General features: G+C 38.6%; 1 protein-coding gene across 1 annotated transcript in view; it reads left to right on the top strand.

Annotated features, from left to right (window-relative positions):
• The window catches only part of LPIN2 (lipin 2), a 57,087-nt gene that overhangs the window by 30,539 nt on the left and 2,593 nt on the right, over positions 1-23,955 (top strand). The window contains exons 5-17 of the mRNA XM_065397707.1: positions 6,173-6,280; positions 9,474-9,597; positions 11,214-11,550; positions 11,852-11,951; positions 14,730-14,917; positions 16,343-16,436; positions 16,844-16,913; positions 17,056-17,145; positions 18,493-18,575; positions 19,773-19,917; positions 21,356-21,504; positions 22,029-22,115; positions 23,711-23,863. Of these exons, the coding sequence (XP_065253779.1) occupies positions 6,173-6,280; positions 9,474-9,597; positions 11,214-11,550; positions 11,852-11,951; positions 14,730-14,917; positions 16,343-16,436; positions 16,844-16,913; positions 17,056-17,145; positions 18,493-18,575; positions 19,773-19,917; positions 21,356-21,504; positions 22,029-22,115; positions 23,711-23,863 (1,728 nt within the window). The remainder of the gene's footprint in view (positions 1-6,172; positions 6,281-9,473; positions 9,598-11,213; positions 11,551-11,851; positions 11,952-14,729; positions 14,918-16,342; positions 16,437-16,843; positions 16,914-17,055; positions 17,146-18,492; positions 18,576-19,772; positions 19,918-21,355; positions 21,505-22,028; positions 22,116-23,710; positions 23,864-23,955) is intronic.

Below are 23,955 nucleotides of genomic sequence, written 5' to 3'. Positions count from 1 at the left end.
TTGATGAGTTTGGGGTCCACTAGGGATTGGTGGATAGTTGACACTTGTGCCCCAGTGTCCCTCCAAGCGATAACCTTCTTTCCGCCCACTCTCAAGGTTTCCCTTCGCTCCGAGGGTATGAGAGAGGCATCTGGGTCTGGGGATCTTTGGTGTGATTGTGGTGTAATGAACTGTAATCGGTTGGGGTTCTTGGGGCAGTGAGCCTTTATATGTCCCAGTTCATTACAGTTAAAACATCGCCCTGCTAAGGTATCACCGGGGCGATGTTGGTTGGTGGAGACTGGTGTGGTGGGGTGAGAAGGCGTCTGGGGTTTCCCTTGGGATTTGGGTGGGGCCTTGGGTTGTCCCCGGTGGTAAGGTTTTGTTTCGGCTTGCCCCTTCTGATATTCGCTCCAACTGCTACTAGTTTTTTTTCTTTTCTGCCACCTCCACCCATTTGGCTCCAATCTCCCCCGCCTTGGTTACAGTTTTGGGCTTCCTATCTAGGATGTACCTTTCTATTTCCTCAGGAACACCCTCTAAAAACTGCTCCATTTTTACTAGGGAAACCAGATCTTCCAGAGATTTAACATTTGCTCCTGATACCCAGGCATCACAATTTTTGTCAATGTGGTAGGCATGCCGGGTAAATGACACATCTGGTTTCCACCTTAGGGCTCTGAACCGCCGACGGGCATGCTCAGGTGTTAGCCCCTTTCTGAGTCTGGCCTTGTTTTTAAAAAGTTCATAACTGTTCATGTGTTCCTTAGGTATTTCAGCCGCCACCTCTGCTAAGGGTCCACTGAGCTGCGGCCTCAGCTCTACCATGTACTGGTCTGGAGTGATGCTGTATCCAAGGCAGGCCCTTTCAAAATTTTCTAAGAAGGCCTCAGTATCATCGCCTGCCTTGTAGGTGGGGAATTTTCTGGGATGGGAAGTGGTACCTGGAGAGGAGTTGCTAGGATTGGCTGGTGTATCCGGCCTAGCCCTTGCTACTTCCAGTTCATGCTTCCTTTCTTTTTCTCTCTCCTCCATCTCTTTTTCTTTCAGCTCCATCTCTCTCTTGTGGGCCTCCTCTTTGGCTTTTTCTTCTCTTTCTCTCAGCTCCATCTCTCTCTTGTGGGCCCCCTCTTTGGCTTTCTCTCCTCTTTCTCTCAGCTCTATCTCTTTTTCTTTCAGCTCCATAGCTCTCTTGTGGGCCTCCTCTTTGGCTTTTTCTTCTTTTGTAGTCATTTTCCTGTTTTCTTGTGCTGGGTCACACCCCTCTGCAGTTGACTGAAACTGGGATACACTCAGCTCAGGCTGCTGCTGAGTTAACAGAGACTTTCTAACTAGCTACTCCCGAGGATGTAAAAAAAAAAAAAAAAAAATTCAGCTTGTAAATTCCTTTTACCAGTTTGCTCATTGATTGAACCCTTCTCTTAACAAAGGCCCTTGTTAAAAAAACTTAACACCTCTGCCTTCAGGCAAGGAGAGATAAGATATGCATCTACCTTCAGCTCTGCTTTCCAAGCAGCTAGAAGGAAAAAAAATCTTACTGGCTTTTGGGTTTAAAATGATTTCCCACCGCTATGCCACCATGTCAAGGCTGCTTCCCCACTTTGAACTTTAGGGTACAAATGTGGGGGCCTGCATGAAGACTTCTAAGCGTAACTACCAGCTTAGATCTGGTCCGCTGCCACCATTCCCAAAGCTAATTCCCTTCCCTGGGAAGCCTTGAGAAACCTTTCACCAATTCCCTGGTGAATACAGATCCAAACCCCTTGGATCTTAAGACAAGGAGAAATTAATCATCCCCCTCCTTTCTCCCACCAACTCCTGGTGAATACAGTTCCAACCCCCCTGGAATCTTAAAACAAGGAGAAATTAACCATCCCCCCTCCTTCCTTTCACCAACTTCTGGTGAATACAGATCCAACCCCCTTGGATCTAAAAACAAGAAAAAATCAATCAGGTTCTTAAAAAGAAGGCTTTTAATTAAAGGAAAAGGTAAAAATCCTCTCTGTAAAATCAGTATGGAAAATAACTTTACAGGGTAATCAAACTTAAAGAGCTCAGAGGACCTCCTCTAGCCTCAGGTTCAAAGTATAGCAAACAAAGATAAACACTCTAGTAAAAGGTACATTTACAAGTTGAGAAAACAAAGGAAAACTAATACGCCTTGCCTGGCTGTTTACTTACAAGTTTGAAATATGAGAGACTTGGTTAGAAAGATGTGGAGAACCTGGATTGATATCTGGTCCCTCTCAGTCCCAAGAGCGGACAACCCCCAAAACAAAGAGCACAAACAAAAGCCTTTCCCCCCCCAAGATTTGAAAGTATCTTGTCCCCTTATTGGTCCTTTGGGTCAGGTGTCAGCCAGGTTACCCGAGCTTCTTAACCCTTTACAGGTAAAAGGATTTTGGAGTCTCTGGCCAGGAGGGATTTTATAGTACTGTACACAGGAGAGCTGTTACCCTTCCCTTTATAGTTATGACAGGAGCCATACAAATTGTTCATTGAAGCAGAGCTGGTAGTTGGTTGTGAGCAGGAGGAAGGTCTTTAATAGGATGAGGAAGTGAATGTCAGTGTAGGAAGAGAAGGTGGCTGAAAAGAATCTTGTGTTCCTAAACATAGACATAAACTTCAAGGCCAGAAGGGACTATCATGATCGTCTAGTCTGACCTCCTACATATCTCACCACAGAATCTCACCCACCCACTCTCCGATAATAGACCTGTAACCTCTGGCTGAGTTACTGATGTCCTCAAATCTTGATTTAAAGACTTAAAATTACAGAGAATGGCATCGTTTACTCTGGTTCAAACCAGCAAGTGACCCGTGCCTCATGTTGCAGAGGCAGATGAAAAAATCTCCATTACAAATGCAGAAAGCAAATTTTACCTGTAAGTAGTCCTCCCTTTCCCTGGTTTTCTTTGCATTAGGTTAAAATACATTAAACATACTAAAGTTCTAGGAACTTTAAACCTGTAGTGGCCTTTTGGGAACTGACTGCTGCATACCTTCAAACAGTTGCTTTCGGGAATCAGTGTTGATAATTCAAAATGTATCTCAAATTACTTGATTGGAGGAGAGGCTAAGAGTTTGTAAGTTGGGCTGAAGCAGCTGGTTTAATCAAAATTGTGACTGGTTGTAGGGCTCTGGAGTATGAAAAGGCTATCTTTTAGTTATCTAAGTCCTTTGAAAAATACAATAGAGACAAAAAAAATTGTTAATAAAGCCAGAATTTTGTTGTAAATGCATTTACAACAGGATAAAGCTAAATGGAATAACACAAGAGGGCTGCTATAAAGATACTCTAGTTCAGTACTAACTACCTGCTAAATGTACTTGGTCTTTGGTCTTCTGCATCACAGCATAACCATCGATATGTAATAAAATTCGGCTCTGAACTCCAGGAGACCCAAAATGTTGAGATGGTTTTGATGACCTAGCTCTATAATTGTAGATCTCGTATTTGTATCCTTTGTGTCTGTTCCCATGCTCTAACAAAGTAGGAAGTAAAAGCCATACAGGAGGCATGAATTCAGTTTTCTTTCCATCAAGTTACTAGATGGATCCATCTAAAATCATGGTTGTACAATTAACTCTGACGAAATGTTGAGAGGCTTTGCTTTCATATTCAGTGGGGATGCGAAGACTACTCAAAAGTGTATCTGCATATTAGCGGGTATTCTATAATGGACATAAAATTCAGAAAATACCTTGGCACTTAAGTTTTTTTGGAATGAAGTTACCTATATTTTGGTGTGTATATATATTTCTGTATGTATATTCCAAATAAACTTAAGTGCCAAGGTATTTTCTGAATATATATATATATATAAAATACTAATAAGGAGTCTCTGCTCAGATTTAAAAATAACATTAACACCAGAAAAGCCAGACAAGTGTTTCCAATAGAAAGGTCAAAAGTACAGCAGCAGGCACCAGGAAGGAACATTTTATCAATTTCTTGTAAAGTGGAAAGGAACTCTCTCTGTTCTTCAGAAAAATCTGCTTCCAGTTACTCTTGTAACTTATCACAAATATAATTTTACTCTCTAAATGCGGTGGTATATTGTATACATATGTTCTCAAAAGTGCCTGACTTAGCTAAGTTATTGCCAACAGCCAGTTACTGAAATTGTGATGTATGAAGCAGAAATAGAGGATGTTGTGTATCTAGCATCTACGTATCTTTTACCATTTAGACACATTGTGCTTTTGACTGTTTTGTGTGGCTCCAAACTGGGATGTTGTGCTTTAACAACCAATTTATAGGTTTTCTTTTCTTTGACTATCTGAGCATATTTGTATGCAGTAAATTGAGATATTGGTTTAAAAACATTTTGTAGGTCAAATTATTACACTTTATAGCAGATTAAATTAAACCTATTTAGTTAGGGCATATATAAAATGGATGAGGGAGGGAAAGAAATGGCAGCTGGTGAATATTGCAAAATAGATAACTGAGGGTGGTGCTGTTAGGGCATGATCCAAGGCTCATTGAAGTGACTGAGTTTTTTCCATTGACTTCACTGGGCTTTGGACCAGGTTCCTAGAGACTTCCATATTAAAGATTCCCAGACCAAATACCGTCTTGGTCACTGAGGACTGAAAGTTGTTTTTCATCTGATGGTTCAGTGCCTTATGTGAAATGAGTTGATTGTTTGTCTAGTTCCTGTGAATAGATTCCACTTGGCACTAACTACCCTCACAAATGGCACTACCTGGAAGTCTTGTTAGTATTCCCAGTGTTTTTGTGTATGTGTAGGAAAAACCAGTTTCATTTTCTGGGGTCTTCAACACTGGATGCACTCATGAGCAGTGTGAGGAAGCATATTGTCACCACCAATATACTACTTGTCATTAAGGCTGTTAATTTAGCACCTCTCGTAAGCAGTAAATATTGTAAGTGAAACGACAAATACTTGCTTATGTTAATAAGTGGAAAAATACATTTTCATCATAATATGTTCCAGTGTTATCACCCACTAACTAGGGACTCTTCCCCATTTTGACTGAAAGATGTGTGCAAATGAGTGGAAAAATCATTGTGGTGCATGGAATCTAGAGGGGGCAGTATAAATTTTCATAGACTATACCTAGATTTTGGATCTCTCTTTTGGACTGAGAACATGCACTGGAATTCTTTAAGAAATGTTGTACAAAACCAGTATAGCCATTTCGCTGATGAAGGAGAAGCAATTTTTGTTTTTGCATATTAAACTTACAGCTGTTAAATCAAATGGCTTTTTAAATAATCATATGCCAGACTTGTCCTCATGGCCTAGTGTCCTTGCTTTAGTGTTTGGATTTGGGAGGGTGGGGGGAAGGGAGGGGATAGACGAGGGGAGAGAAGAAACTGGCTTCAGAACAAGTTATTCATTTCTAAGAATAATTATCGTATTCAGTACACTCGTTCAATTACAAAGCTCTGAATGTTTATAGATACAAATATTTGAAAGGGGCTTCTATAAATTAAATGCAGTGATTAGCTTACAGTCATAGTACCATGTACTTTGATCTCATTAGCGCTCTTCAGCTAATCACAGTTGGGCCTGGTGTTGGGAAATTAACCCAGTTACATCCTCTGCTCATAAACGTACCTGAGGCAACTAATAGTAGTATCCAGTGTTAGTCTGGCTAACTTCTAGGTCCTATGTGACTTACCAATAACTTTTTTTACTGCATTATCCACAAATTAGGCTAATATTCAAAGAATACAGTGTCAAATCTATTTTGGGCATTCCTTTGTTGTAGTATTCTAAATTAATAGATTTTTGGAGGCTTTTGGTGAGGATCATCAACATTGTGCTTGAATTTTTCCCCAATTTCAGTTTTTGCTTACATACTAAACAGCAAGCTTGTGGAGGATGGCATCACTTGGTATATGTTTGTGAGATCTCTTAGATTAACACTAAATTGTTTAGTTAAATATGTGGTGGGGGTAATTTTTAAACTTTGCTAGGATCTTTTTTACGGGTATTAAAAATGGCTGTGTAGGCAAGAAAGCAGCACCTCCGATGATGAACTATTGCTCTTTCTTTAGTTATCTCTCAACTATCAGTCTTTCTCAACTATCAGTCTCTTCCTTTCTCTTTTTGACCTAAGATTTCTGGTAAAAATAATTCAGTTCCACTAGGTAAGTTGCCAGTGGAGATCTGTCATTAACTCACTTAAAACAAAAATGGTTCTTTTGTCTCCACAGAGGATCCTCAAATTCTTCACCAAAGAGTGAAGAGCAGAAAGAGCCTTTGATTTATCACTCCAAAGATCATTACCCTTTATCTGATGGAGACTGGTCCCCTTTGGAGAAGTAGGTCATTTTATGGTGTCATCTTTCTGTATGATTTTGTACTCTTATGTTATGTAATGCACCACCTCCGTAACTTCTTCTGACCTATAAAACTACATAAAGAAGGGTGCTCAACATCTGTGGCATCCAGGACTGCATTTGCAACTTAGCACGGGCTCAAAGACTGTGCACAATTTATGTGTAAATTTACGTTTGTTGAAAAAAACCCAAAAAACTGTTGTACTTGTATCATCCTTTCTGAATGAACAAAAGCTGCTGTTAAAGTTCACCAGGGGAAAAAATAAAACTGTAGCTGATCATTTTATTCACACCTAATAAATTACAATAAGAGGGCAAATTCCAAAGCACTCAACCTAAGGTCAGCCACAAATGTGTGTGTCACAGAGTAAACATTTGTGAAGTGCCTAGGCTAACATTTGTACTAACTTTTGTTAAGTTGAGTTAAATGACAAATTACTCAAATTAAAACAGGACCACAAACTCTAGACAAACCCCCAGTCCAGAGCAGAGGAGCAGCCAGTTATATTTGCATAAAATCTCCAGGTTTTTGGAGCTTCAGCCTTAACAGGTATTTGGCGTTCATCGCTATAGTATCTGTGCTCTTCATAAGAATTAATGAATTTATCTTCGCAACACAGCTGTGAGGTAGAGGAATATTTTCCCCATTGTACAGATGTGGAATTGAGATAGACTAAGTTACTTGCACAAGATCACACAGCAAGTCTGGGGTAAAGCTGGGGGCTGAACAAGTCTTCTGTTTCCTAGTCCAGTTCCTTAACCATAAAATCATCCTTCCTCTCTAGTGCATGAGGTGATCTATCAATTTTGGGGATAGAGAGCAATTTTGGTGGCTGAGGGATCCTTTAGCCAATTTAAAAAACCGTCAGGGCAGGTGGGCACATTTATTAATACTAATTCTAGTTTCAAGGGTGGTGGTGGAAACAAGAATTTAACTGCATTTGCCAATGGGATTCATGGCCTCTTAAAAAGATGGAGTTTTGACCTTTTAAAGTATTTGGGCAAAGCTTTGGGTGTGCTTTTGATTCAATTAATTATTCCAGTTGACGTATTCAAAGGCGGTGGCTGTTGGGGAAGGAGAAGGAAGACTTGGCTCCTACTCTTTGCCTTACAAAATGGTTAGCAGGAGCTTTGAGCTTTTCAAGTGTTAAAGTATACAGTCAAGAGGAGCAAGCCTCCAGCTTCTTCCGGTTCTTTATAGTGCAATACAGAATCCATCAGTTGGAGTACAGTGTTTCATTGAAGTATCTGAGCACTGTTCCTTACGTGGATAGCAAACTTGTTCTTGTCATGATAGTTAATGCCTGAAGGGTTTTCATGAATAAACCATCATCCCTCCTCCGGTTCTGCGTGGAGCAGTTTCCTTTTGCATTGCCAATCCAGGTGGAGATGAACACCAAGACTTACATGACAGAAGATGGATTAAGCAGAGTGGAACCTGCACCTAGAAATATCCTCACTCATATTAAATCTGTTTGGCGGGATGGGGATTGACCTCTTTGCATCGGGAACAGCAATAAACTGCCCTGTGTCCTGTCCTTGTATCATGACCTGGGATGTGAGGTAGTGAAATGACTTCTTCCAAAGCTGGGAAATTGCTTTTTTCCACTACTCCCCAGGACCATACACAATATACAAAGGAGAGAGCAGCAATGATACTATTGGCTCTCTGGCTGAAGAAGCTGTTGCTCTTGCACCTAATTAACTTAGCATTGGATCTTCTGATGAGTCTGCCTCCAACCAGGACCAGACAGGTTCAAAATCAATGCTTGGATGATTATCACACTCGTGATAATCTCGTGCACCTTAAAAAGTCAATCAGTAGCAAAGACCAATGTTTAACTAGCATATTAAACCGATGAAACAGGGCTTAAAGGCCCTCCTAGAGGAACTCACTGTGGGTGTATGAATGTTCAAGCAAAACGTCAAGTTTCTGTAATATGTTATCAGCATATTCAAGAAAAGAAAATTTTCTGTAAATCCCAAGACTAAATGCTTCCTTCAAGTAACCATCCTTATTCCAGCCTCACAAGGTCATAGGCATTTTGCTATTTAGAACAGTACCCATATTGTAATTTAGGAAAGTAGAATTGAATTATCCTGCCTGTCAAAGTTGTCTCAATTGAAGGCAAATTCAAGGGGCAGGGCATTCTTAGGGTTGCCAGGTGTCTGGCTTTCAATTGAAAGTTCAGTTGAAAAGGGGACCTGGCAGTGTCCAGTCACCATGGGCTGGGGCAGGTGGCGCCAAGTTATCAACCTGCACTAGCCCCTCCTCAGCCAGGGCCACCTTTTGCCTGCATTTCATGGGCAGGCAGCAGGCTCCGTGTCAGGTTACAGCTCCTGTCCCAGCCCCGGAGCAGAAGCCCAGCTGGGTGGGAGAGGAAAGTGGAGAGGATCAAGTGATGAGGAAGTGGGAGGGGGCAGAGGAGCAAGAGGGGGTGGGAGCTTGGGGGAAGAGTTGGGATAGGGTCTGGGGGGGCAGGAGGGGTCCAGTTTTCAAAAATTAGTAGGCATTCTCCTATCATCAGTGATTGAGGGGTGTGGTTCTGTCTCCAAGCTGCAAGCAGGCTGAAATACCATTGTAATGTATCTGGACCTCATTATTCTAAGGAAACTTTGAAGTAAACACACAATATTTTCCCTGACTTGATCCTATGCTCTACTAGTTTTGTCCCCACTCAACCCTGATGGGGGTGGGGTGTACTGCTGTATGCTGTTGTATATTGGAATGTAACCATCTATTTAACTTAACTTGCAGTAATAAGACTTTAGTAATGGATGAAACTTTTCAGGCTTTGCAAACTGGAATGCTGTCTCTTGTCTGGAATATGGGAATTTAAAACATATTCTAAATTAACAGGAGGAAGTACATCTGTCTCATGATGGCAGCTAAATCATCTAACTTTAAAAAAAAAAAAAAAGAGAGAGAGAAAATTGTGGGGGATTATACTGAGAACACTTCAAGTACAATGAAGAAATCTGTTTAGTGTGATCAGTATGTAAGCCCCTGAATGTGATTTTCATTTTAACCTAATTTCTTGGTCTGAAAACCCAACTGGGCTTCTTGCTCTGTTGTTGAATAATTGAACCTGTGTTAAACTAGGGAAGGCTAACAAAAGTAGCTGCACAACAAATGCATTTTAAATACTGTAGTTTTCTGTGTTTACTTTGATAGCCCTTTCTCAGACCCAGCCTGTCCTAAAAGTGATTCAGAGCTAGAAGTGAAACCTGCAGAGAGCTTGCTTAGAGCTGAATCTCATATGGAGTGGACATGGGGAGGATTCCCAGAATCTACTAAGGTAAAGTTATTTACAGATGAATTTTATATACTGTCTGGGACTTTTAATGTGACTGAATTTTGTCTTCCTTAAAACTCTACATTTCACATTAGACTATTGAGGAAAACTGAGCAATTGTAAATAATTCAACAGAAATAACATGAAAACAGCACCCTCTTGTGGCTGGCTAAGCTGAAGGCTTTTTATTGATTTCAAAAGCAGGGCTGCAAAAATCTTCCAGAATGATTTTTAGAGTAAAAATCTGTAGCTCTCTAATTTGCTGCTAGAAACAGAAGATAATTTTTAATTCCTCATTAGATGCAACAGGAATGATCAAGTCTAGTAACCTTTTTTGTAAAAGATAGGACCAGGCTCATTCCAGGGGAATCATGTGCAAATTCTAATATAGGGAACTTGATGGCTGCTCACCCTCACGTTGTGTACTTTTAGCTACCAAATGCAGCCCCACATAGGAGTGGTCCTGAATAGGACAGGTGAAGAAATTTGCTGGATCTGTATATCCTTAGACAGCCCCCTTTATAAGTGCTCCTGGCCTTCCCCGGTAGAAGCCTGACATAAATCCACTGTTGTCCAAACTGAGGCAGGGAAGTATAATGTAGCACCTTCTCTGTACTCTCGAGAGATGATGAAATTTAGGCCCTAAACCCATAGACAGCTCTGGGTGAGTGGACCGCTGTTCTGATGCAGAGCCTTAGTGAAGTTCACTGGGCCCATTCATACAACAGTGCTTTTGGAAAAAGGCTGTACATGAATATTATTTTTAAAAATTGGGGTATTATTGAGAGGAGACATTTTGACTGTAAGCAATGATCTATCCTCATCAATTGAAAAGACTGGGTTAGTTTGAATGTGTCAAAAACCTATCTAGATTTGTCACTGCAATTCTTCAAAAGGGACCTAATCACATTCAAAATGGGGAAATGGAGAGCTGGTTTTAATGAGGTCTGTTTTAATACAGCGTTGTGAATTCAGGTTGTGCTAATTACTCATACATTCCTCACCAGTGACGAGGGGGATTGAATAGGTTTCCTCATTTTTATATGCTAAATGGTGTCTTAGCCAGGCATTTATGGTAGCACCACAGTGTGCTAGGTGCTTTCCTAAGAGAAAAAGACCCAGTCCCTGGCCTGAGTTCACAATCTAGATAAATAAGTAGAGGGCAGGAGACATGATATAACATATATACAGTATGTGTAAACACAAAAGGTGCAAGTATAAAACATAAATTAAAATGACGACAAATATTCACATATTACTCTTCAAGCTTGTCAGTCAGGAAGCTTCCTGTAGGCACATGGTAGAGGTGGGCCTTCAGGAAGAACTTAAATTGTGGATGAGCTTAGAATATAGAAACATGGACAGATTTTTATACTCTGAAACTGGTGAACAAGTTCCTATGTGGTTGGCATTGCTGGGACTTTATTAATGAGACTGCATGTGAAGTTGCTAAAAGGTACATTAAAGTTTAATCCAGCAGGCTTTTGACTTCTTTGGTTTGAAAAGTAGTATCTCTGGCATAATTACTATAAGCACTTGTTAGCTAATATTCAGAGCTGAATAAAATAAATGACATATTGCATGAAAGTACAAGAGAACGAGATCTTTCTTCTTTTCAGATAAGCAAGAAGGACAAATTGGAGCATCCTAGAACAGCTACCATTACCCCATCAGAAAAGACTCATTTTAGGGTCATTCTCAGCTCTGATGAAGTTGAAGATGATTTTCTGGTGAAAGATTCTGTCTGTATGGTACTGAAACCTGAGCCAAGAACTCATCCCCTGTTTAAGCAAATAGAGGTTAAAGATTCTCTTGCGTCTGCAGTCATAGAACCTCTGCTGGAGATCCCTCAAGAATCATCTACATTAGATGCTGATCATCTCCCCAGCCCATTAGCAGATAGTCCTTCAGAAGGAAAACCACCAGCAAAAATTGACTCTCCTTCAAAAAAGAGAGGTATTAATTTTGTATTTAAAAGAACTGGTACATTCCCACAGAGGGTTCTGTGAAATTTGATGAAGTTATCCCAAAACTGTAGCTTTACACTTTCAATTTTGAGATTTAAATACAACTAACATTTTTAATTTTAAAAAAGCAACCAGAAAACCTCTCAGACTACAGGCCAACTAACCTGCAGGCATTCCTGTTAGATTCCTATATGAACAATGTTCGAAGTGCAGAAAACCGTGCCTCCCCCAGCACTGTATTTAATACATGTATTAATCTCAAACCACCTAATTGTTATGACAATCAACAGGGGTGCACAAGCGAAGCCAACACCAGGGGCCTCATGATATTTACTTGGATGACTTGAAGGCTTTGGAACCTGAAGTTGCCGCACTCTACTTTCCCAAAAGGTAGCTTGGAGTTAGTGTTCTAATATGGCAAGGCTTATATTGCAAAATAATTTATCTATTAGTTTTAGGAGTGGGTGAGCCAATCCTTGTTCAAAATTCAAGCCTGTCTTTGAGCTTTTAGAGTATATAATAAGATAAATCAATATTGAACTTGTTCTGTATATCTCTCTGCTTCTGATTTTAGTAAGAAGGAGAGACAATGAAATATGATGTGAAAGATTGCTATTGTGGTATTTCTATCCCAACTGAACCGAGAAAGTGCTGGGGCCTTGTGGGAAACTTTAAACTATATAGCTATTTTGGGAGGCAGTATTATTCCCAGTGATTTGTCTTAGTGCTAATGTGTTTTCCCATGTAACTGGCATCACTGTTTTCATGGAGTGAAATGTGTATCCTTAGTGTTACTATATAAACTGAGAGTTATTTCGTAAGAAAACGTATGTAACTGAGTTAACCCTTTTTCATATTCTATGTAGTTTAAATATTTTAACTGCTAAGATACTCTCCAGTATGTCTTTCCAAGAAGACCTTTAAAAGGAAACATCTAAATTCTACAGGCTTTACAAATGGTCATAAAGCATCTAATATATCTGCTTCATTTCAGAGAGAATCAGTAGCAGTAGAAAAGGTGAAATATGATATATCTAACAGTTTTACTCTCTTAATGAATTTAACTGTTAGCCTCAGGGTTGCATCCCATATGATCAGGGGTGCTTTGTACCAATTTCTGCAGTGAGTAGTGCAAATAGTGGCATGTAGAACTGGTGGAGGAAACTTGTGTACTATAATGCCTGGTCTCTTAAATTGGATCTGATCATGTGAGCTTGAGGGAATACTGGGGGCAAACTTACAATTTTGTCAAAATTGATGGAGTTCAAAATTATGGTGGGGTGCAATTGTGCCATCAGAATCATGGAATCATGGCCCAGTACAGGGGATATCACAAACAGGATTCATGGGATTGCTACCACCTTCCTTTTCTTTATAGCTAGATGTTGAGGGATCCTGACACTTTCCTGTGGTAACATGGGGTGATATGGAAAAGCTGATCTAGTCTATCCCCTTGTCAAAGGCAGGATTGTCATCAGTGCAGCGTTTTCTCATGTATTTTGTCCAGTATAATTGACTCACTCAGTTGTTTGCTTAGAGACTGTATTCCACAGTATAATAAAGTTTAATAAAGGCTAACGAAAATGTTTATTAAAACAGTATTTTGCTACAGCCAAGTATGGATTATTTGAAGGTTCCAGGGGCATCCAAATCCTTCAGATAACTGGGGGAGCCAGCTAGCAGGCTTTGGACCTGAACACTAACTTGAGCACAGATTTTTAGACTGCTGGTCTGCTCCTCCTTTCCCAGCTGGCTCGAAAACTACAAAGGATCTATGCATGACCAAAATTTAGAAGTTGTGGTTTAGGGTTAGTAGCCATAGGAGAGCCAGTAATCCTGTCCTGCTCCTCATTCTCCCTCCACTTTTCTTTTCCTGCAAGATGCCTCTGTAGCTGAAGAGTTGCTCCTGAGCTCTGTTGAGCTCAGAACTCCTCTGTAGCTTGGGAACTGGCTGAGAGAAAATGGTGGGAGGGGGGATCAGGATGGAGGGTGGGCAGGGCAAATAGGACTGCAGCAGTTCTTTGGAGCAGGACTGAAGCCTCTCCCTCCAACTGTAGAGTTCCTTCATGTGGGGAAGCGGCTGGTTTTGGAAGAAGTGAGGGAACAGGACGAGCTCCATTGAGTTGGTCTTGAGAGAACCATTTCTCCAATGATGTTGATCCTTGCTCTTTTCCAAGGCTCCAGGGAACACTTTTCAGTTAATAGGGTTATAGATAAGTGAACCTGGATAATCAAGGTTTTAATTTGCTTAAAAGGGAGTTAGTGAAAGAAGACAACTCTAAGCATAGCAGCACAGCAATCGTCTTATGAAGAAACAAGAATTAGTTCGCTTGTCTTTGCCTCAAGACTCTACTTTCTGTAGTATCACTTACAAAAAGCCTGCTAACCACATGAGCTGCAGTTGGGAGCTGCAAAAGAACAAACTCTTTAACTCTTAACAAAACTCTTCCCTTCCTGTGCTAAGCAGTTGCCAGTCTTAAACTATATCAGCCATAATCTAGGATACCCAAATTATCTAAACTCCTCCTGATTTTTACAAAGTGTTGGAGTGGCACTGAGGCCTTCATAAAATCAAAACTTAACATTCTAACACTGGAAATACAAATGTAAATTTGTGTTAGTTCCCTTGTCAAGAAACTACTCCTAGTATCATGAGCTTAAAGTCGTTATTTCAGCATTATCAAGAGTTTATCTTTAAAAAAAAAAGTTATTTAATTACTGAACTTTAGGTCCATGTACCTATTCAGTTTTCAGACCATTGGACAAATAATCTCTATCTATTTATTAGAGCCTGATGGTTTGGTCTGGATCATTACAAAATAAGTTCCTATCACAAAGAATATGTCAGTAATGGTAGAGCAGCTGACATTCCATTTTAATATTTCAATCCTGAGATGAAAGGAAATGTTAGTGAGAGAAAATACCTTCTGTGAACATCTGAATGCACAAATACTCAGATTTCCTTTTTCAGAAAAGAAAATTTGGCGATTGTAGAACAGATCTTTAATTTTGTAACAAAATATATTTGAAATACAAGAATATGTAGTGCTGGGACTGCGTTTTGTATCATGTGCTGCACGTAATACTGTGGTTGCATATAACTTAAAATACTTACATATGTATATGCAAGAGAATTACATACACAAAATGTGAACTCCTTTCCTTTAGTGATTCTGATCCAAGTTCCAGACAGTGGACTGAGTCGGATACCCTCTCTGGTTCCCAGTCACCACAGTCCGTGGGAAGTGCTGCTGCTGACAGTGGCACAGAGTGCATGTCTGATTCTGCTATGGACTTGCCTGATGTCACGCTTTCTGTCTGTGGAGGTCTAAGTGAAAATGGAGAGATCTCTAAAGGTATGTAAGAAACTAAGTCAAATTAAGCCAGAAATGCGAATTGAGTACAGCCTAATGAAGTTACTTCCGGTTGTTAGTACTCTTATTTTAGAAGACTGCCATATGAAGCTTTTAGTTTTTAATTTTGGAAGCATGAGAGAGCCGAAAACATCCTTGTATTTTATATGCTTTGGGTAAATCGACTACTGTGGAATCATATATACAGTATAAAACTCTCAAACATTTGCAAAGGATAGATGATGTGCATTCATATTATGGGGGGATCAGTCCAAAACTAGACAAGAAAAACTCCTATCTTCCTCACAGCTATTTCTCTCCTTCTGCTGCACCATATGTGAAATGTCTGACCACCTTTGGTACTGGCTCCCTCTGCATTGCTTGCTTTGCCATTGTATAAAGCTTTAAAATTGTGTTTGTATCCCATTGCTTGATAGACTTTCTTTTTAATCTCTTACTCAGCAAGAGAAAGGATGGCAAATGTCATCATCTTAGACTATCCTGCTTTAGAAATGAAGATTCATCTTCCTTTCCCCTCACAAAATATTTCCTTATCCTGATCTTTTCAAGTCACATTGGTTTTGTCTCTAGACTTTCCTGTTCGATTATTCACACTCTGTAGAAAGTGAAAGTTAACCATACATGCTTCTTACTCTTTTCTCCTTAAATGTCACTTATTTCCTGAACATAATGGGGTATTTAAGTGTTAGCATCTGTTTTATTCGATATTCAAGTTTTGCCATAATATTCCTTTCCAGCGGTTAAAGGGAGCTTAATTTTTTTTATAAAGTCCAAGATCGATATACATTTTGAATGTATATCTTAGTGATGTGATTTATATAAGGTATAAAAATCAGACTTGAGTTATAAAAAGCTATATTTAACAAAAATCTTCCTCATGCAGGGCCGGGAGGGAGGAGGGGGTGTTAGTGCGCTGGGGGGAGAACTTAACTCAGTAACACTGAATTTCTGTAAAACTGCATAGTTGCTGCCAAAGTCTGTTATCAGTAATGGGTACTTATTGGCACTCACAAAATAATTGTTACTTGTAGGTCAATGTTTAGATTTCATGATTTGATACGCTTACATTTTCTTTTTAAAAATAAAAAGTAAATCAGTCTCACTTCCCTCCTGTACTACTTTACTTCTCGTTACTGTGACTGGTGAAGTGGGGGTCTAGAAGGTGAGGCCCTTCTGCAATTGAGGAAATGTTCATGGGAGCTTTCACGTTTTTCACCTATGATGTGGACCATTTTCAGCATCTCTTTTGGCTGATGTTAGCAAGTCAGCAAAGGTAATTGAAAGCTCAAGGAAAAGGATTTATTAGTTTGTATACAAGACAACAGACTTACTAAAGGCAATCTCAAAAAGAGGAGGCAAAAATAGTTAATGTTTAACTGAATTGATAAAATGTCTTTTGTATTGCAGAAAAATTCATGGAACATATTATTACTTACAATGAATTTGCCGAAAATCCAGGACTCATAGACAATCCTAATCTAGTGATAAGGATTTACAACAGGTAATTTCCCATTACTATAAAATGTTTACATGTCCTATAGATTTCTTTTTTTAGTAATACATTTTAAAGGTACTATACCTTTCAGTTCCAGTTCTAACTTGTATTTCCATATGTATTTTGTATTTGTGATCTTTTGCTCATGCAACATGCCTTTGAATTGCAGGTTAAAGTCAGATTTGCATCTTCTAAAGCGAGATCTTGCAGTATTTGTCACTAACAGTAAACAGTGTGCATTAGGAAAACTATTTGGCCTGAAGCAAACATTAATTGCATGTTTTATGAGCAGCCTACAACAAAAATCAAACTTTATTTTTACCAAGCAAAGAGTATGTTGCACACTAATCAGTTATTTCTACTGAATTCAGTCCTTATTGTAGCTTCTCATCAAGACTATCTCCTTAAACCAGGTACTATAACTGGGCATTGGCTGCACCCATGATTCTCAGCTTGCAGGTGTTCCAGAAAAGTTTGCCTAAGGTAAACTAACACAAACTTGTACTTTAATGCAACTTGTATGTATAGTAATACAGAACTATAATTTTAATATTTTTGTGTGTGTGCGTGTATGTATATATGTGTGTGTATATATACACAAATTAACTAAACTAAACATTTTCAGGCTACAGTAGAGTCTTGGGTTAAAGACAAGATGCCCAAGAAATCTGGAAGATGGTGGTTCTGGCGCAAGAGGGACAGCATGGCTAAACAAGTAATTGAAGCCTATTTTATCTTTTAATGGTTATGTGAATCAAAATCAGATGTGAAATTTTGCTCTTAACTGCATCAGACGTGCTGATCAGATCTTTGGCAGTCAGTGCTGTAAACTGCATGTTCAATTATTCATCAATATTATGTAACTATTTAAATTGCTTTTGAGGTTTAGAGACTGAAATATCACTAGTAACATTACCAACTAAACACAACAAATTTGGATTGAAGGATCTTGGGGCTTGTTTAAATGCCCTGCAGTTTGGACTATGGGGATGTGAATTGCAGCATGTGCTAGCATGCTACACTGTAACTCCACTGTGTAGATGCTGTTGGCACAAATTAAATTACCTAGTTTGTGATACTGGGTACCTTTTAGTTCATGCCAGCATCCACATGAGGGAGTTACAGCACAGCACGCTGTAGTTCACACCCAGTAGTTCCCACTGCTGGGGCATGTAGACATAGCCTTTATTTCAGGCTGTCCTCACTGTAAACCATCAATTGTCTTTAAAACTACTTTTCAAAGAAGCTGCAGTGTATTTTGGGAACTTTTGTGCAAATAAAAGGGAAATAGAAAAATGGGCACAGTGTTCTGTCAGTCTGCCCCTTACATAATTACAGTACTCTCATTTTGACTAGCTATTTTAGGTTGATTTAAGCTTTCTTCCAATACTTTGAACATGAGTTTCTTTAATTTCAACACTTTTTAGAGTTTATTTTTAGTGAATTTAATGTTTCTAAAAGATGTTGGATTGAGAGCCTCGATTGCCACAAAATGGTCAGTAGCAGTGCCAATTTCCATCATACTCTCCTGCACACATGCCACAACACCAAGCTTGGAAAGGTCCACTTCTTCTAAAGATGGCTGTCTCCAAGCCCATTCATGATCTCTTAAGTGCTACTGAAAAGGCTGTAAATTTTAATAGCAATTTCTATTATAGGAATATTTGCCTGCTAGGATCAAGACCACTAAACACTAGTCTTGTACTGATTTTATCCTTTTTCTTTTTTAAGACTGTCATAAGCAACTTGGTTGCAAGGTTTTGACCATAGATGGTGCACCAAAAAGTGCCTGATTAGAGCATTATTTACATTAATTAGTATCTGGTCTGCAGAGTCCTTCCTATTTTCCTACAAAATTAAATATTTTGAGGAGAAATGATCTATGAAAGGATCTCTTATGAAGTAGTCCCCATAATGAGCAAGTTTGAGTACCTCATACAGATAGAGTAGCAAATTTACTGTTTATATGATAGCTATTTGGTTATGTCTGAAATTTAAATTAGTTCTTGTCAGTGCAGATGCCTAAAATGTTGGTATGTTCTTGATTCTTGTGCTATCTTAGCCACCAGAGGCAAAGGAGGGGAAGTCTGAGGCACAAAGAACAAATGACCTGCCAGCAACTACAAAAGAACAAGTTAATAGCAGGTGCGTTCCTGTCTGAAGATTCCTTTGCAGACTCAATAGTGTCATGATTTTTGAAGAATTCAATGGGGATTTACTGTGGGAAGAAATGTTTCCTTTGAGCTACTAAACAAAAACAGATAGTTTTGGCCAACACTTGCGCAAGAAACTGTGTGAAAGTAAACAGTTTAGGCACTAGCTATGCATGCTAACTCCTTTAAATCATATGAGAATATGTAGGTGTATGGTGTCTGTTGGTTTCTTATGATAAAATCCTAATGTTCATTGGTGGATTTGCACAATATGCCCCCTTTTTTTGGTAACCTACAAGAATCAAAACAATAAAAATAGTATTGAATGTAATGAGTCAGTCACCCAAGAAATAGTTGAGGACTAGTAGTAACCAGCACAAAACTTACTTCTGTCTAGTGCTGGCTGTTAAAATAAGTCCCCATAATGTTTTATTCCCCTTGCCTCTCTTCCAAGATTTTAGGAAGGGATGAGAGTAAGGTTTAAGAAAGTATCTAAGTGTGCTATGGTGGTAAGAATACCCCAAGAAACTTAAATGCAACTCCAATTATTTTAAATCCTGAAACTTTAGATTAATTGGCAAAGAAATAAAAACATACAAGGTAATCTTTAGAGGTTAGCCACTAAATTGTGTAATTTATTAGCCCACCTTTAACCTTTGGTTCTCAGAGAGCTGTCATTAAGAATTATTATAAAGTACTGTCCAATATCCCTCTTCATCTGTGGTGTAACTAGTTCAGTAGCACAGCAGTAGTGACAAACAGGTCTCATGTCCCTACCCAACCGTAGTCAGCTCCAATGTAAATAGCATTGTTTCAAGGCTTCACCAATACCAAGATGTTACAAGACTTCTCTTCCAAACCCTACTAGCATACACTAGCCCTGGTTTGACACATGCTAACTTCAAACCTCACTAATCTGTAGTTGAGTTTACCATCGTAGTGTGGCTTAGCCAGATTAAGATGGTGTGGACATTTTTAAAAAAAAATTTCTCCAAAATACACATTCTATCCATAGATTAAATCTGTACACCTCAAGGTCTAATTTTCTCAAGGCCAGTGGCAAATCCTTGATACAAGCAGAAAATCTTGATACTTATAATTGGTCTTACACATATGAGAAGACATGAGTTTTAAGACAATACAAAAAATTTTCTGCAGCTTACTTTTATTTTGGTTGATGTCATATTAGGCCGACAGAAGATGATTCTTCTAGTGATGAAGAGTCACAAGAGCTGAAAGAATCCCTAAAAATAGATTCTGTCCCAGTGGAACATCCAAACTATGGGAACACTATCTCTTATAAGAAGTCACTTAGACTGTCTTCAGACCAAATAGTAAGTGGTATATTTTTGCATGTTGCAGCTCTGATAAGTGTTCTATTGTTTTCATATTGAGTTTTTCACTAAACTTACTACAGTAACCATTGAACTTAAGTTTCTAATAAAAATAAAGTAGGACCAGAATCACTTATATGGGGTCCCACATTTAGCACTTTGGACAAAGAACAACCGGATTTAAAGGACCTCTGCTTTCTTGTGCTATGTAGGAATGCTGCAGTCTTTTAAAAAAGACTGTGTAGTTCTGTGCTATGATGAAAAATCATCCAGCAAATATAATCCTGGTAATTGTAGTCCATATTTTTTCTGCAGAAAATAGTCAAACCGCTATATCAGGACATTGCTAAATAACGTGTTATATTTTACACCCTCTTATAATTCCCATGCCACTGACTCTTATAACTGTCCAGTTGCACATATTTGAAGCAGTGCGCAGGAGTCCTGTCCAATTCTGAGTGTGATTCTTAAATTTTAACTCATTTTAGATGCACTAATAGCCCAAAATATTTGATCATTCTTTCTCATCAAGGCAAGAATTTAATTTCCATTTCTGTCCTTTTAAAGAGTGACATATACAAGTAGAAAAGGATAACATCACATAAAGCCTGCATCCACATTGGCAAAAGTGGGGATCCATAACTTATCAGTGGTGTCACTTCACCACAGTCGCAGGAGTGGAAGCTGCAATGCAGTCAAGCCTCTGATATCTTTATTATTGTTGTGTCCAGGCTTATTCTGAATAGAATTAGATGACACAGTGGTAAAAACCACAAAAATCAGTGGAGCTCCACCAATGTTGAATTCTGGTCCCATTTTTGCTAGTGTAGACAAGAAACAAAACAAACTGTTTCTCTTTAGATAAGGAAGAGGCACATATTAGTATTAACAAAAGATGGCTGAGGAATTCTAAATTTAGATATTACAGATGGCCTTGCATAATTAGGTCCTTTTCATTATCATCTACTTGGATATAATTAGAAGCTCTAGAAATGGTATCTTTCCCAATCTTGTCTATGTACATCAATGAAAGTTAACTCCGTAGTAAAGAATAGCAAGGATTTTTCAGGAAGGAGATGTACATTGATTTTTTTTTTTTTAAACCAGAACATAATTGCTGATGTATAATAATGCTAAAATAAAATTGAGGATAGGTTCCTTTACTAGCAGAGGGAGAAAGTTGAGAAATTACCAGGATTGTTTCTTTTGGTAGGCAAGAGGGTGGGTTATTGTATCTGGATAGTGCACCAAGCTAACATTGGATTCTTGTGAAATGGCTTTAATTTGAGGACACAATAAACATATAATTACAAATTCTATTTAATCTGATCACACAAGTAGATGTGTATGAGCACCCACGACATTTCCTGTAGCTCTTTTGCTATTTATAAACTCTTAACTATGCAAAACACTTTCATAATTTTGGTTTATTTTAAAGGCAAAATTGAAGCTCAAAGATGGTCCAAATGATGTTGTGTTCAGTATTACAACCCAGTATCAAGGTACTTGCCGCTGCGCAGGAACAATATACCTCTGGAATTGGAATGACAAAATCATCATCTCTGATATTGACGGAACAATAACAAAGCAAGTACCATGACATCATTTTTGCTTTTATTTAAATTTTGGGTGATATTTGTTTATAGCACCCTCCTTTGAAGAGCTTATAAAGAGTGATTCAAAGGGAGCTTGAATCCAGCCTGTCCTCTAAATTTACATCATAGTGAGAATCCCAGTGAAAGACTGCTGATTACAGTGTTCTTCAGTGTTCTTTGACTGTAATTTGTACTTTTACTTACAGTCATCTATGATGAGAGTTTGGAAAGAATATAAATGTAGCACCGTTGGCTTGCAGTGATATTCTGGATTTTTTCCCCTCCAGTTCAGTGGGTAGCTGAGACTGGGTGTAGTGGCTTGCTATTGCATAGCGGGCTCACTAATGGCTCAATACAGACTAGCTACCAAAGCTTTGCCGTAACCTCTAGAATCTGTTGCACAGAGCTTCTTTGAATCTTCCACAAATATTTGTTGCAAAACAAATTCAATGACATGTATTTTTTTAATGCAAAATCTCTCCTTGTATACTTAGTTCCGATGGTTCTTGTTTTTAGGTCTGATGCCTTAGGACAAATTCTCCCACAGCTTGGCAAGGACTGGACCCATCAAGGCATTGCAAAACTCTACCATTCCATCAATGAGTATGTATCTTACTTTGAAGCAACCGGGTATTTGGGATTACTGACTAACAGAATTAAAATTAATCAGATTAACTGAGTTTCTGATTTAGACCACCTTTTCATGACCTAAATAATGAAAAATAAGTTGTCTGCTACAAACTAAATTATTTTACATTAACAGAACTTTCTAAAACACGTGCTATTGCTTTGCCCATCAACTACCACTTTCCCTGGTAATTTGGTCTTTTCCATTGTATTTCCAAGGAATAGATTCCGATTTTAGTTTTAAAAATTGTAGTTTTATAACAGAAATTCTAAAGACATTCTTAACTGTTGTGCTGGTTGGGAAGCAGAATTGTAACTGTTCTTCAGATTGCAGTGAGTGTCTGTTATACGTTAAAAAAAATCATGAAAACACTTAACTATTTTGTAAAAGTTATTTGAAATGTAAGTGTTGGGCCTAAACTGTGTGCTTTCAGCTATTTATATCTTGCATAATTTTATACATGTACGTTACTGAACTCCAGATGTACATTAATCCTGCTTCTTAAAAATGTTCAGTTCTTTAAAAAGCATAGAGTCCAGTAATCTTTTAAATTGTTTAAATTTGTTAACTTGACAAATATCTTTTTCTCTCCTGATTTGGTCCTTTGTGTGGCAGACACTTTTCAAAAACATATTGACAGCACCATTATTCACCAGCAGCCCTGGGAATAGTATTTAACTGCATTTAGTATTGTGCCTGAGGGATACAAGATGAGTAATTGTTTGGGGATATTTCCAAATAATTTATTTTTAATGGATTCTTTTAAGTTGAAGTTTAGAATCATTGCCTTGACAGATTCGATTTGAGGCCTTGGAACCTTCATGTTGACCTCAGATAAAATGCAAAGGGCCATAAGTTGCCTCTTCATGCCCATTATTGTCAATGGGAGTTGGGCAGAACTTCAATATCTTATGCATTGGAAGCAGTAATCTTGGCATTGTGGGCCAAATTTCATCAGGCCTCTAAAAATGCAGTTGCATCCACTTGCACACACAGACCAACACAGTGTTCATGCTCAAATGCAGCTTTTTTTCATATGACTAGACATGCCTGCAAAATCTGCAGGAGCATTTCTAGAGATTTATTGAAAACTCATTGTTGTTCAGCAGTTCTGATGTGACATACTGTAACCAAATATTTTTGCCTACAAGCAACAGCAGAACATTTTAATATCCAGAAATGGAGTCCTTATCTGCAAATGCTTGTTTAAATAATTGCTATAACTAATAGAGGGGGTTGAATGAGAGTTGGATATAGGTTTGTTTACAAAATTAATTTTTTTTTGCCAATTATCCAGAACCACCAGGTTGTGCATAAATCTAACCTGTAACAGTGTGATCTTAGTACTTAGTATCTGCTCTCCTTTTCCCTTCTCTATTAGGCTTGCTTTTTGAATCTTTAAATTATTACAGACTCTTCAAATTAGGGACAACCTCCTCTACCTGTGCATGGTGAGTGTACAATGAGGTTACTGCCCTGATTGGTGCTTCTAGGCACTACCATAATACAGGAATCTTGGCAAAAAATTTCTTTGGCTGGAATATAAACTAAGCAGAATATTCTTCCGTAGGAATGGCTACAAGTTTCTGTATTGCTCTGCTCGTGCCATTGGAATGGCAGATATGACAAGAGGGTACTTACATTGGGTGAATGACAAAGGAACAATCCTACCCAGGGGCCCCCTGTTGTTGTCCCCCAGCAGCTTGTTCTCGGCCTTTCATAGGTAAGCACATCAGTATTTTATTGGCAATTTTATTTGTACTAAGGAGGCAAGGAAGTGGGCGGAGATAAATAGAAAAGGTGTGAGGAACTGAG

This window comes from Emys orbicularis, chromosome 2 (genome assembly GCF_028017835.1).
Source record: "Emys orbicularis isolate rEmyOrb1 chromosome 2, rEmyOrb1.hap1, whole genome shotgun sequence".
NCBI classification, from domain to species: domain Eukaryota; kingdom Metazoa; phylum Chordata; order Testudines; family Emydidae; genus Emys; species Emys orbicularis.
The sequence above is the reverse complement of the archived record's forward strand: the minus strand, read 5'-3'. Positions and strand labels throughout refer to the sequence as shown.